Genomic DNA, 14,236 nt, shown 5'->3' on the forward strand with positions numbered 1-14,236 from the left:
GATCATGTTCCTAATACTCGTAGGACATGCCCTTCTCCTCGAGGAGAATAAGGACTTGAATGCCGAACATGCTCGAAGACTAGGAAAAGAAGCTTAATCACAAAGAATGCAAGCCCTTTGATCATAGGAAATCGTATGGTTGAAAAGTGTACACATGGCTCAATATTTGCTTAGATAGCCAAAACTTGGACTAGGATGGTCATGTAAACAAACCACAAGCACGAGCAACGAATCAATATAACTCTTCATGCATAATTCGTGGCCAAGACAACAAAATACTTGCAACTGCACATACAAACTCGCTCAAATCTACAACCGCTCTATTGAAAGACGTGGCATCAGCAACGAAACAAATGGAATATTAAGGGAATTGTCTAAAAAGCTTTTATTCTTACATATTTATTGCCATTAGTATATCACTCATTGCACCAAAAGAAAAAAGAAACACATCTACAACATTCGTTATTACACTATTTGGACACCCATAATTTGCAATGATTGCATGCGCTTGCATAGAATAATAATGCAACACGCTAATAGTAAAATGCCTGGTAGAATTTGCATTCCAATGCAAAATTCACATGGCAAAGCATACACACTCACTCATCACTGAAACACAAAATAAAATACCTAACGAGTAACCTTAAGCTCACAACTTGCAAGTGTAGAGTGGGGTATCATATTCGGTTTGCTCTGTGACATAGTGCCAGATATTTAGATGAAATAGGAAGACAAGGGTAAAGCAAAGAGAGAAATCCTTGGCAATCTTACATGTTTTAAATCATTTCCGTATTAATACATTGAGAATGCTAGTGGTACAATGACAGTCTACAACAAGAAAACAATCCTTGTGCAAGCAATTGATTTTAAAATTCAGAGAGAGATTAATCCACTCGCCAAGATTAGATCAAAACCATTATCTACCTTTGATTCTTAAAATATCAATAAGCAACCAAAGGATACCAATACATGGGTTCCTTCTACAAAAATCTTGGATTTCTTGTGTGTCAAATGCATGATACACTCTCCTTTATCGATACAAATGTGCAATAAGCCACTAAAGGAGATGTGGTGAAATGCACAAAACGCATCTATATGAACTTGCCAAGATCTCTACTCCTATTTAAAAATTAGAACATGAGGCAAGGTGCCCATTACATGCTTAGCATGTGTCTCTTTCACACACGCAAACCCACCCAACCACCCATTGTAGTAAGTTTGATTCGGCAATGCTCATGAATAGTAGCAAGTCTAGCCACACATAGGAATGCAGGTTTAAACTCCTTTTTCCAAGCATTGCAATCTGCTGAGGATCAAGACTTTCATATTGAAATGAATTCGAGATCCAAAATTCCGTACAACTAGGTAGCTAATGGTCGTACTTTATTAAACCACCTGCATGTCATAAACTACAAGCAACTAATCACAATCAAGTATGACCAAAAGCCCCCTTGAGAAGTAAAGGTTTTCTTATATTCCATGGGAAATCATGCACAGCATGACCATGAAACACAAAACTTTATTGAAGGCCTATACACAACAACAAAATGTCTCAAAGTTAGATTTCACACTTGTAATTGACTATCTGCACAAGCATTCACAGATTATTGCTCACTATAATCAGGTGACTCATTTTTGTATCTTTCTAATGCCTGAATTGGTCCTTGATTTCATCATGAGGATGAAAGTTCTCTATTCAAATAATCCGCAAACATTCTCTTTGCACTAAGCGCATCTGAGGGTGGTGGAGGCCCTGAGAGACTCGTTTGTCCTGCAAGTTTGAGGAAGGTCCTCTTATGTCGACGAAGTTCTGGGAGTCCAACAGTCCTTTGCATATTGATGTGCATCATCTTGTGTTAAGAAACATTTACATTTATATAAAGACGACTAAACAAGCAGTGATACTGAAGAGAGAAACCATTGAGAAACCAGAGAATTCGAAAGGAGGATATCAGGGGTAATCCTTCACCAATAACAACTCGTCCCATAGCACCACCTAGCCCTTGTGCCTGAGCCTGAACAAGGGCAGTGATCACCTCCTGTATTACAAGGCTTATATGAGAAACAAAATACAGACTACGTTTTTCAAAGAGGGAAAGTACCCTTACTAAAGACCATATAAATCAAGGAAAACTACTTAGGCAGCATTACAGAAAACAAACTGAAACGAAGTAGCGCTTACTTGAGTTGCTCTGTCAAGCTCATATAAAGAGTTCGTCTCTGAGGCGCGTGCCTGTTTGTTGTAGAAAAACATTGGTCATCCTCATTCCACAAAACTGAACTGCATTCTATATCTAGATACAGAAAATAGACCTTATTGTTCAATTCAAAACACAATAATCTTGTAAATAAAAATCGAATCATCCAAGGAAACGACAGCCTGCGCACATTTTGAGTGGCAACCGTTGGCTGAAGAAAAGATAACTTCCTTCCTGCAAGATCATTGGCACCCTGGAGAAATGCCACAGCTTCTATGACGGCCAAGGATGTCTCACTGACGACTCCTGTTACATAACAGATTACCTTATGAAAGAAGACTACTTCTTAAAGAAGGGAGACCTGAAGAACATGGAAATTTACACGAATTCTGCATGAAAGATGTGGTTCTTACACTGCTATTCACCCAACCCTGGCATGTTTTACTTGCCCCTCTATCTATAATCACTGTGTATTTTCTCTCAGTTCGTCAGTTTTAATCATTGAACAAAGCTTCATTACGAGACACAATAAAAGAATAAGGAAAGATCAAAACATCCAAGACAGAAAAGTCATGCCAATCTATTTCGCAATTCCATGCGCTGGGACTGTATTTAAAAACCTTCTTCAAGCTTGAGATGGAAAAGTGGCGAATCCCAACGATTTCGTTTATCAGGCTCCTCAAATCGCCTCACCAAGTCATCAAATCTGCATTAGCCACACGCAATTGTAATTTGGACCCCGTGTGAATACCGTGGAAAAATCTTTTATGCTGCCAAAAGTCACGAGTATTTTTCATCCTTAAATGTGTGATTTCAACGCTTAAAGATTTGTTAGGTATACTCAGGCTAGTCCATTCTCCATAAAACCAAATTAGATTTTGAATCTTCTAAATCACAAAGGGCTCCTTAGTTGCACTAGCAGGATTTTTGGCTCTCAATTTGGAAGACCCCCTAGAATTTACTTACAAAAAGATACAAGACATCATTCTTAACTTTATGCTCATCAGCCATGATTATTCTTCTTTTTTTTTCAAAGACAGCCATGATTCTTCTTTTGTGACATTGTCTTGGTTCTCCTACATGCTTCTTGAGAATCCCTGAGTGGCACAAAAGGTCCAAGATTCTGAGTTAGAATTGGAAGTAGAGGGCAGTCAAGATGACAGCAAGGATGGGTGCCTTCCTTCACAAACAAAGGTGACACAGTTTGCAGAGCTTCTAACATATGAGAGGCTGAGCAACATAAGTTATTCTCATGCGTGCTTGGCAGAGACATTGTGACTCCTACAGTTGTTAGATTAAGAGCAGTGTGATGTGAACACAACCTTTGGGGCACTTTCCCCCCAATCAGGAGGTTCTCACTAGGGTTAGTATTAGGGTTAGTTTCGGACATATTCCTCATTTTGGCTATTCTTTGTAACATAACTCTTGCATTCTCAATATAACCCCACGTTTTGGTACTCTCCTCTCATTCCAAAATCCAACATTTCGCATCAGGGCCTTACATCTTCCTTTCAAGGAAAAAGGGTCGAGATGGGAACCAGCACGATGTGCGACAGAGAAGGGTGTGAGTGGCTTCTGGTTGTTTATGCAACCATTCGTCTGGGGTTGGACAAAATACATAAGACGCAAAGTCACCCACCTCAGTTCAATGAACCTTGCTCTATTCATAACTTCCTGTGCACCATCGCTCTATTCATCGTGCTTCGTACTACTCATCCATGATGTTGCTGGTGGTCCTTACACACCCTTGTTGCCCGTCTGTAACAGATGCATCATCGTTCGTACAGCTTGTCTAGCTTAGCCTAACCAGCCATACACAAGGTAAGACAAAAGCTAGAATTGAATTAGGTCTAAATCCCCTTTTAACAAGAATTTCCAAAATTCGACTTTCGTACAGGTTGCACTGTACAAATTCAAACAGCATCACCCCCGTCAAATCTTCTGCTGCCATACACGTGTAGCTGTGCAAGATCTCACACGTCTAGCTGTGCAAGATCTACCATACAAATGTCCGTACAGATTCACCGTACACTGTTTGCCATCATTATTGCTTGCCGTATGCTTGTTGTCTTCTTTTCTAAAGGGCATTTGCAACATTGTGCCTTGTTGGCATTGCATTTTCTAGTTGACTTCTACAAATTTCAAACAGATCTGGCCATTTATGCAATTGAAATCACTCAGATTGAGTGGAAATGTCGGGGCTTTTGTCAATTTCAGCTTATTTGTTTGTAAAATTTGGGACTTTTGCCTCAAATCTATTTTTTGCAAATTAACAAGTTGACATTTGCAAGAAATTTCAGAATTTAGAGTCTAATAGGTTCTTCTACAAGAGGTCACGAGCACTATTTGTTTAGATGCCCGCCCAACTATGAGATTTAAGGGAGATTTTATTCTCTTCCGGGATGCTTCAGCCCCCTCTCAAAGGTCATGCAGTATGAGGATGAGAGATGTTTAGCCATGTATTTACTGAACCTTGGTCATCATAAAGAGGTATTGTTGAGGTAGCAATTTGAGAGACAAAGCTAGTGAGACACATCCTAGTCCTCCATCACAGATTTCTTTGGATCATAACCACCGAGTATAGTGGCCTGACAGGAGCAACAGCATGACCAGCCTGGTCCAGGATTTTCAGAGCCACTTTCCACTCTGCAGGTGTAGACCTAGGATATCTTTTGATATGACAAGCTCTCATCACAAAGAGAAGATGCTATGGCTGATTTGCATTCTATTCTGGAGGAGCATGATCATACATTGTCATCCTTAGCATCACATGGATACTTCAGCTTATGTGGCTAGCTTCATACAATTTTTTCCTTTATCATGGTTCAGTATTTGTTATCCTTTTTGGTCACACAGACCCGTTGTTCTTTTAAAGATGTTAACATATCTTTCTGTCTTTCTCTCTTTCTCTTTCAATTCATCTCCTCCTTTGTGTTTAGGGTTCCGTCTCAGTTTCAAGTCCTCGCTTGCCTCAGCTCATTTCCACTATCTAGCTGAGAGGTTAGGTCCCAGCCTATGGGGGGTAGGCTAGCTACACTTCCTTCGCCCTGAATAACGCAGCTGCAGCACTCAAAACACACAACACCTCAATGGCTAACATAGATGCAGGCAAATGTGTCTACAAGCAAGCAGTTGCCTGGCTCGTGGTCTTCACCGAGCACACAAAGTGAAATTCCTAAGTTTTACGGAAAAACATTCCCTCGTACCCAAAACTCAAAGTTGACTTTGCCTAGCTTAAACAGGGAGACACGGCTTTAGCCTGGTCTAGTACCATATTAGATAAGCTCGGGACTTAGTGACCACAAGCAGCAAGTATGGCGCCCTGCATAATGCCTTTCGATTTCAAAGACAAAGAGAGTGGCATAGCAATAGACCTGGCAGTTTATGATCTTTCTCTTGTCTAAGAACCCTTCTGACTTTGCCTAGCTTAAACAGGGAGACAAGGCTTTACAGCCTGGTCTAGTACCATACTAGATAAGCCCGGTACTTAGTGACCACAAGCTGCAAGTATGGCGCCCTGCATAATGCCTTACAATTTCAAAGACAAAGAGAGTGGCATAGCAATAGACCTGGCAGTTTATGATCTCTCTTCGGTCTAAGAACCCCTCTACAAATAGGCACATACATACATACATACATTCATATATATATATATATATATAGAGAGAGAGAGAGAGAGAGAAAGAAAGAAAGTTTATTAAAGTCTGCTAAAGACCGATGGCTCTATGAGATTGATAGAAAACCTGATACAATGAGCAAAAGGGTGGAGCTACTAAGCGAGCATCCTAACCCATGCTAGAGAACTATGTAGACATAGTCAATAATATCATCGTTATGTCACCATAGTCTGATCCAATACAATGCATAGGAAAACGTCAAGATACACCCGATGACGGACTAGGCAGCGCAAGCAAGAAGCCCCTGATAGATCGTTGTCTGCTATCTGGATGAGCAGTCCATCGTGCCCTCCTGGCAGCTACCTAACGCCTGACAAGTGCCACAATAACCCCGGTCGGCCGTACCCCAGGTCTGAAAATAGAAGAAATATCGGTGAGTGTGCGTCTGTCCTCTGTCTAGTGCTGCATCTCGGTCTCAGGGTCTCTGTCTCTCCTGCTATCTGTGACCCGGGGGCATGCTCTGCCTGGAAGAACTCTGTGATCATACTCTGGGATGGGCTAGGCAAGGCCCTCTACTCCTGCCTCCGTGATTTGATGAGACGCTCTCTATGTCGGACTGCCTCGTGGACGAAAGCTGCCAGGCATCTCTAATCTAGGTATAAGAGGAGTCAAGAGAGGCCCTCGAATCCATTTTGAAAAGGCAGTGGTATCATCCATGGATCTCATAGTAGACTGGGCAATGGAAGATAAAGTGCTCCTCTAACTCCACCTCGTGACGCTCACATAATGTGCAAATACAACTCTCTCGGGGGATCCCTCTACTCGCCCTCGCCCTCGTTCTCAATACTAAGTCGGTGCGATGACACACGGAAACTGTGCAAAGGCAATCCTAAGTGAGTGTGGTAGGTGGATCTGCGTGTGCCCTGGTGGGATAATGAAACCCTCGTCGGAGCAGTGGTCCCGATAGAAACTGAGCTTCATAGGAAGCTCTGTCTGTACTAACCGGGTCCTAAATGTGTGTAATTGTAGGAGATCCTCCTGGATGATTGGGTTGAACTGTTAGAAATGACCCAACAGAGGGTACGCACAACGGAAGACTGATAGTAATGCCCAGGAGCTCACACAGTGTGATGTGGGGTGTGGAATCACAAACTTCTTAACTTATGTGCATAGATGTGCAAGCCAGTAAATAGACAATGCTCAGAGACAAATATAGAAGCAACACTTTATATTTCCGTCCGTCTAGAAACTAAGACGGGATACAATACCAAAAGGTCCTTCTACTACAAGCCTGGCACTTCTAGAGCGTACGCACAGCGGAAGATTGATAGTATTGCCCAAGAGCTCACACAGTGTGCGTGTGGAGTGTGGAATCACAAACTTCTTAACTAAATGTGCATAGATGTGCAAGCCAGTAAATAGACAATGCTCAAAAACAAATATAGAAGCAACTCTTTATATTTCAGTCCGGCCACAAAATAGGACAGGATACAATACCAAAAGGTTCTCCTACTAGATGTCAAGCACTTCTAGATCTCTGAGCCCGCATGCTCCACCTCTTGCATATGTAGACACTCTGTCTAGATCCCTTCCACCTTGCTGTCCGGAAGCCAGCCTAGGTGGGCAGCATCTTGAGCTCAGTCTGCAGCCCTATGTCAGCCTCCTTCTCCTCCTGTGTGTAGGTCCAAGGGTGGGCCTGTGGCTGCTGCTGTCTGCTCCCCAACTGCTGCTTCAAGTGATGATGAATGAGGGCTGGAGGCCCTCCTTTTATAGGGCACAAGGGGCCCTGAATTGGACTGACCTGATAGGGCCGACCCTTAGGTCTGTTTGGGCCGACCAGTCTGCCCCCTCCCAGTCTGTGAACCGACTTGGTTTGGGGGCTGTTCCACAGAGCCGCCTGGCCAAGTGGCAGCCCGCCATTGGCGCAGGCCTCTGCCCTTCTTCTGGCCCTGTTCCAGCCTTGTTGCAGGCTCCATACAAGGCCCAAAGGCCCTGCCATACAGGCGCCTTTGGCCACTGCAGGTCCCGCCCTCTGTCAGTCTTCCAACAGCCCTGTTCTCCATCAAGAAGCCTCCATACAGCCCCGTACAGTGGGGCTGTACCCTGCTGATGTCAGCACACCCTTCACAGGGCCCTGTTGCAGGCCATATGCCTGTCCTTTGCTTTGACAGCTGCCCACATGGCAGCTCATGTGCTGCCCATGTGACAGCCCCAATATCACCAGGTCTACCTCTCCCATGCTCTCCTCATATGGGGGCTTACAAATGGGGAGTTGACCATTCCAACATGAACTTGTTGCCCTGAGACGGGACAAATAGAGCATCAATGCTATAATGGAAGGGTGGCAGCCTGTCTATATGAAAACACAGTCTCTCAAACCATCTGCATGTGTGCGCGTACCAGCATCTCTAATCACCCTGAATAGCTAATGCCATAGAAGAGGTATTAACATCCGAGTGAGGCCTCGCGGGCCTATGGGACAAAGTATACCAAAAAAAAAGCTCATACAAGCCTCAATGGACTAGAGCAAAGGGCGCGCTAGGGCCCTTGCTGAGTACTAAACTATGCTATTCTAATGAGCTCAAGTGTCAGGAGGATGTGAAATTATGGGACTCTTGATTTGCGACTCTCGTAAATTGCGCGTGACTGCCTTGAGCCTCTGGGGCGCGAGGGTCCGGCCATGGGGTGGGACTTCGGGAATTAAAATTCCTAGTGGGCCCTCGGAAATAGTGAATGTGCGCTCAGTTACTAGGCAATTAATTCCTAGGGCCAAAGTGTGCAACAGGGGACCCAAAAGAGTGGTGCAATTTAAAAAACACTGCTTTTTGGAGCCTAGGGTTTTAAAAGGGGGGGGAAGCCCTTCTTTTAGAAGCAGTTGGCCAAATCAGTTCCAAAGGAGCCAAATCATTAGTTTGGAGCTTCAGAGCCTACCAGGTGCTGCTAGAGTCAAATCGCTTTTTACCAAGAGGTTCCAAAGCCTGCCAGGGAAATTCGTCTTTACCCACAAGAATGCTAAGCACGTCGTCCAATTTTCATTAACCCCCATTTTTCTTTTCTTCCCATTTCATGACTAGTATTGAGTTCACTAGTGGCAAAGTCTAAGGAGGAACATGTGACAAATGAGTTGTTTAAGGGGAAAGCTATATCAAGGCATCTTTTTTCTTTGCCATTTGAAATTGCTTCAACATGCCTCAAAGGAAGTTACTTTTCTCATGTGGCATGTTTTGACAGTGGCGCGAGCATGGTAATACCCAAATACGTCAATATCTGCAATTTATAATTTTCCCAGCCTTTCAAAAATTATTGGCATTATCAGTAATCAGCTGAATAATATTGTCACAGGACTGATATCTTCAATATATCTACTTAATTGTTCTGCAATGAAAGTTTCAGGTGATCCAAAGCCTGCCAGGGAAATTCGTTTTTACCCAAGGGCCAATTTCAGGTGATCCAGGGCCTAGGAAATTCGTTTTTACCCAGGGGCCAGTTTCAGGTGTTCTAGAGCCTGCTAGGGAAATTCGTTTTTACCTAGGGGCCAGTTCCAAGTGATCCAGGGCCTGCCAGAGCAAATCGCAATTGATCCAGGAGTCTGTTGCAGGTGGCAATTTCTGCCAAGGTGTCTGTTCCAGTTTGCGATTTGCTTTTGGGCTCTTCCACGCTGTTCCAAGTGCCTGCGATTGGTTCTAGGGCTGTTCCAGGAGTTCTGGACTTGACCAGGCTGCTCCGGGTGAATTGCGACTTGCTTTTTCAAGCTTTTAGGCTTTGCAGGAGATTTCGACCTAATATCTGGAGCTTTCTGGGTGTTGTGGCTGGTTTTGGTATCTTTCCAGGTGTGGGTGTTCTATTCTAGGCTGCTTCTGGGCTGTGCCAGGGCAGAATTAGCTTATCTCCGCAAGATCTAGGGTTTTCCAGCCAGGGTGACCTTTCTTCTGTGGATTCCGAGTAGAAAAAGGCTTGTCTTTGCCTGTTTTTGCCATTTCCTGATTGGTTGTTGGCTAGTTATTGCGTTTGGGTTTCTTTCCTCGTGAAGAAGGGTTGATTTATGCTGTTGGGTAGTGGCCAGGGAGGCTATAGATTGAAGAAACTCGCGGGGAAGTGTTTGGTTGTTTGATTGCACCAGAGTTCAGCTATTGAGGGCTTTGTCTTGCAGTTGTTCAGCCGTGTTTGGCTGGTTGGGCACTTGGATGTGCGATTGCACAAGTGGTTCAGACAGTGGATGCTATTGGGGTCTCTGTTGCATACTTTGGTTGGCTGAGGATATAGGATTGTCTAGTGATTGGATGCTGTTCACCGTTTGAAGTTGAGCAGGAAATTACAGGGTGGGCTGGACGGGGAGTCTACGGGCGTTGGTTTGCCTGTGGTGCAGCTTCCCAGAGACCTTTGTAATCAGTCGCTTGGCTTCAAATAAATGTTAAATAAATACCGCAAGGGGCGCCAACGTTTGGGGCCAATCGGTGTCTTGTTTCTGAGTAGGAGCGTTCTAGCTCCCCTGTGATTTGGTCTGTGGTGCATATTTACTTGTCTATTTACTGTGTATATTGTATTTAAGTGGATCCTACCACCCTTTACATTGTTGAGGCTGGTTTCAGTGGTTCCATTGCCGGAATCCACCTAACTTCTTCAAGAGGGGAGCCTGTGGTTGGCTTGGTGCAAGTCCAACAGACTAGGTGAAGAAGACAGCATACTATTTAGTAAATATGTCACACAGGGAGAGATCTGTGAGCCTTACTGAGGAGGAAGAGCATATGTCTAAGTCTCTTGGTGGTGACCAGAGTGCAAGATAGGAGACCTGGCATGTTGCAGAGCATCAGGATGATCGGAGGGATGAGGAGGATGTGGAACTATTCAAGGCACAGATGCAGAGTTTCACGAGTGCTTTCACGCAGTTCACACAAGATACTCGCTACCAGAAGATGATGAACTCAGATGTGCAACCGAAGAAAAGGAAGCCTGAGGATGGGAATAGGGATGTTGAAGCTAACAAGCGACCACATGTCACTTTTCAGGATCAGCCCTCTCAAATCCCCTATGGTCAGCAGCAGTCTAATACGATTCCGGGACCGACTCAAGGTAATAATTTTCAGTCCATGGTTTCCGGACAGCAAGGAGTTTTGGCAAACCCAGTGCAGCTAGGATATTTTGGTGGTGGTTCAGTGTTTCACGCTATGGTCAGCCCACAAGCCCAATTTTCGGGTATGCCTGCTAGCCAAACAGTTGGGTTTCAGCCTAGTTTACAGCCCATGGGACAGAACATGATGTATGCAAATGTTGGAGCAGCCCCAGGGATGCAAACAGGTATGCCTAATGCAGCAAAAGATAACCTTGCTTTGGGAAATATGCAAAATTTGGGTGCTGGTCTGAATAGTACAGATTTTCCTAATGCTGGCAGTGTGGGGGATAGAGTGAGTGCTGCTGTCCCTTTGCCTAGGCACCTGTTTATGACAATTTGGCACCTCAAGGGAAGTTGAAGGACTTTAAAGAGGCAAGTGCAGCCGTGAAATTTGAGACATTCAGTGGGGTGCAGGACAAACTTGAGGCTTTGACCTTTTTGCAGCAGTTCGATGCAGCCTACACAAAAGGGAATTTTACAGAGTCATCCAAAGTACGCCGGGCTGCAAGTTTTCTAAAGGGGAATGCACTTCAATGGTGGACCACTATGCTTATGCGAAACACCGCACCAAACACGTGGGTAGGTTTCAAGCAGGTGTTTTCAGATGCGTGGCTTACCACGACTTTTGAAGTTGATATTATGACTGCTTGGCATGAGCTGAATTCCATTAATTGCCGCAATTTAGAGGAGTATAACAGCAAGTTTTGGGCGACTTTGTTGCCCGTTAGCTCCTACCGGCTTGTTCCTTTGACTGAGCAAGTTGAGAAATATTATTGCGGGCTGCCTAAGGAGTTGAGAGACTACTGCACGAAGACTCAAGTCTAAAATATGTCTCAGCTTATCGAGAATGCTAGCACGGCATATGCTTTGATGCAGGGGAGGACTTTTGGGTTCAAAGGTGGACAGAAGCAGGAATCTAAGAATGGATCTCATGGGGTTAAGTCTGATAGAAAAGCTAATCGTCAAAAGAATGAACGTAATCGCTTGTCTCCAGAGGAACGACACGCTTTATATGAAGCTGGCAAATGTTTTATTTGCAAAGACGAGGGACATCAGTCTAGAGATTGTCCCAACCATAAGAGGAAGGAGCCGGCTAGTCACACGGATGAGCCACGGAATGTTCCAAAGGGCAAGAGTTCCTAATTCCACAGCAGGTTGTTTACGGCTGGTTTTGTATGGCGCGGTATACAGGTACTTGTAAAAAGACTTTTGTATGGCAAAGTCTGCCACTCTTTTTGGCATCCGATTCTCGATGATGTATATGGTTTGCAGGATGGTGTTTTCCCTGCTACTTTTGGATGCTCTTTTGTCATGAGGTTTCGACAAAATGAGATCGCTATTTTTGTCATGAGGTTTCGACAAAAATAAGAATGCTATTTTTGCCATGAGGTTTTAGTAAAATATGCATGTTATTCTTGTCATGAGGATTCGACAAGATGGGAATGCTCTTTTTTGTCATGTGGTTTCGACAAAAAGAGAATGGATTCCCCTAGACCTTGGTTCCGGATACGCAATTCCTGGAAGTGGTCTATGTCGTGCATCGTTGGCTGCGATGTACGTGGTGTACTAGTCACAGTGGTGTACTAGTCGCTTGGTTTGCAATGCTATACGTATTTGTTATCTGCAGCTCTACAAATCGTATATGCATTGTTGGTGATCTATTGGCGGCATGGTTGGCTGTCCACTCAGATTTGGATTTGATATCTCAGGTACTTCGGATGTTCATGATGTACCGTGTGGGTCTGAAGAGATGGCCATACGTGGGTAAAGCATGCATGAACTATCCCTGGGAAGTACAGCCTGAGTATCTATGTGCATGCATTAAGTGTTTACATATGCTCATGATGTACCACTAGCAGTGGGTCCTTAGGGATGGCCATACGTAAGGTGGATCAGACATCTTGGGGAGCATATTGTTTGTGTATGAATGTATGCAGGTATGTGGAATGTTTGCTTGTCTTTTGCCTAACAAACATTGTAGTGTTTCCACTTGGTTTTCTTTTGCAGGCAATCGAGGAGGTTTGCCTTCTTTCAAGAGGGGGGTCTGTCATGAGGACGTGAAATTATGGGACTCTTGATTTGTGACTCTCGTAATTTACGCGTGATTGCCTTGAGCCTCTGGGGCGCGAGGGTCCGACCATGGGGTGGGACTTCGGGAATTAAAATTCCTAGTAGGCCCTTGGAAATAGTGAATGTGCGCCTAGTTACTAGGCAATTAATTCCTAGGGCCAATGTCACCTACCTCTTGATTTTTCTCTGATCAAAGATCACGGGAGTAGCACCTTTCTTTTCCTCCCAGCCAATTCTGCCAAGACTTCCAAGCAAGAGAGAGAGAGCTGTCATCGAAATCACGTCAAAAAACCAATTCTTTTTCTTCTCTCACTAGCCTTGACAGACCCCAAATCCCTAGATAGATCTAGATGCCACATGTCATCCATATAGGGCCTTCCTAATGCAACATTTCACCCCTCTCTTGGGATGCAATTAATTCCTTGCCCCTAGGCACAATCTTTGCACTAGGCCCTTGGTCTCAGATCTATCTAGTCTGGTGCTATCAGCCCTCACCTAGGACCTTGACATTAATCCCTCCCGATCATTTACATAAAGCGCAAACACATATATTACAAAGATAGATCCTATAAGGGAAATGTCGACTGATTCTTCCGAGGTCATGCTACCTCGGCTAGAGCGTAGCATTCCTTCCCTCTTCAGACATCAGCGTCCTCGATGATAAAGTCTGGGAACACTCTCCGCAACTGATATACGGATTCCCAGGTAGCTTCGGATAGAGGCTGACCATGCCATGCAACCAACACCGTGGGTATCTTCCGATTTCGTATTTGCATTGTTCCTCGGTCCAGGATTCTTGTTGGTTTGCGCCTTGCAATATCCTCTATCTCCTGAAACAAAACCACACCTTCGATTAGTGAGTCACCAGTATGTAAAAATTTCTTTAAACGTGAAACATGAAAAACCGGGTGCACCTTACACCCCTGTGGCAATTCTAATTTATAGGCTACACTGCCTATTCTCTTTAGAATTAACCACGGCCCACAGTATCGAGGTGATAACTTAGCACACTCTCTTGAAGTCAACGACTTCGAGTGCGAAGGAATTCTGAGAAAAACTTTTTCTCCTTCTTCAAATACTCTTATAGACCGATTTTCATCCGCATACACCTTGGCTCTATCCATAGCCTGACGGATATTAGCTCTCGCAAGTGCTAGCATCTCCCGCATCTGAACTACAAAGTTCGCGGCACTAGGCACTTTCTGAGGTACTCCAACTATAGTTGGATTGGCTGGTCTATA

General features: G+C 44.2%; 1 protein-coding gene across 1 annotated transcript in view; it reads right to left on the reverse strand.

The window, feature by feature from the left end:
* Positions 1 to 1,259: 1,259 nt before the first annotated feature.
* DRL1 (KTI12-like, chromatin associated protein) overlaps positions 1,260 to 14,236 on the reverse strand; it is a 62,932-nt gene continuing 49,955 nt past the window's right edge. Inside the window, exons 5-9 of the mRNA XM_087397611.1 lie at positions 2,819 to 2,904; positions 2,389 to 2,504; positions 2,183 to 2,233; positions 1,951 to 2,039; positions 1,260 to 1,839 (exon numbers count right to left, since the gene is read on the reverse strand). Of these exons, the coding sequence (XP_087253737.1) occupies positions 1,674 to 1,839; positions 1,951 to 2,039; positions 2,183 to 2,233; positions 2,389 to 2,504; positions 2,819 to 2,904 (508 nt within the window). The 3' untranslated portion in view covers positions 1,260 to 1,673. The remainder of the gene's footprint in view (positions 1,840 to 1,950; positions 2,040 to 2,182; positions 2,234 to 2,388; positions 2,505 to 2,818; positions 2,905 to 14,236) is intronic.

This window comes from Dipteris shenzhenensis, chromosome 26 (assembly GCF_047967505.1).
Source record: "Dipteris shenzhenensis isolate YYH24624 ecotype China chromosome 26, Dip_SZ_1.0, whole genome shotgun sequence".
In the NCBI taxonomy this organism is placed as follows: Eukaryota; Viridiplantae; Streptophyta; class Polypodiopsida; order Gleicheniales; family Dipteridaceae; genus Dipteris; species Dipteris shenzhenensis.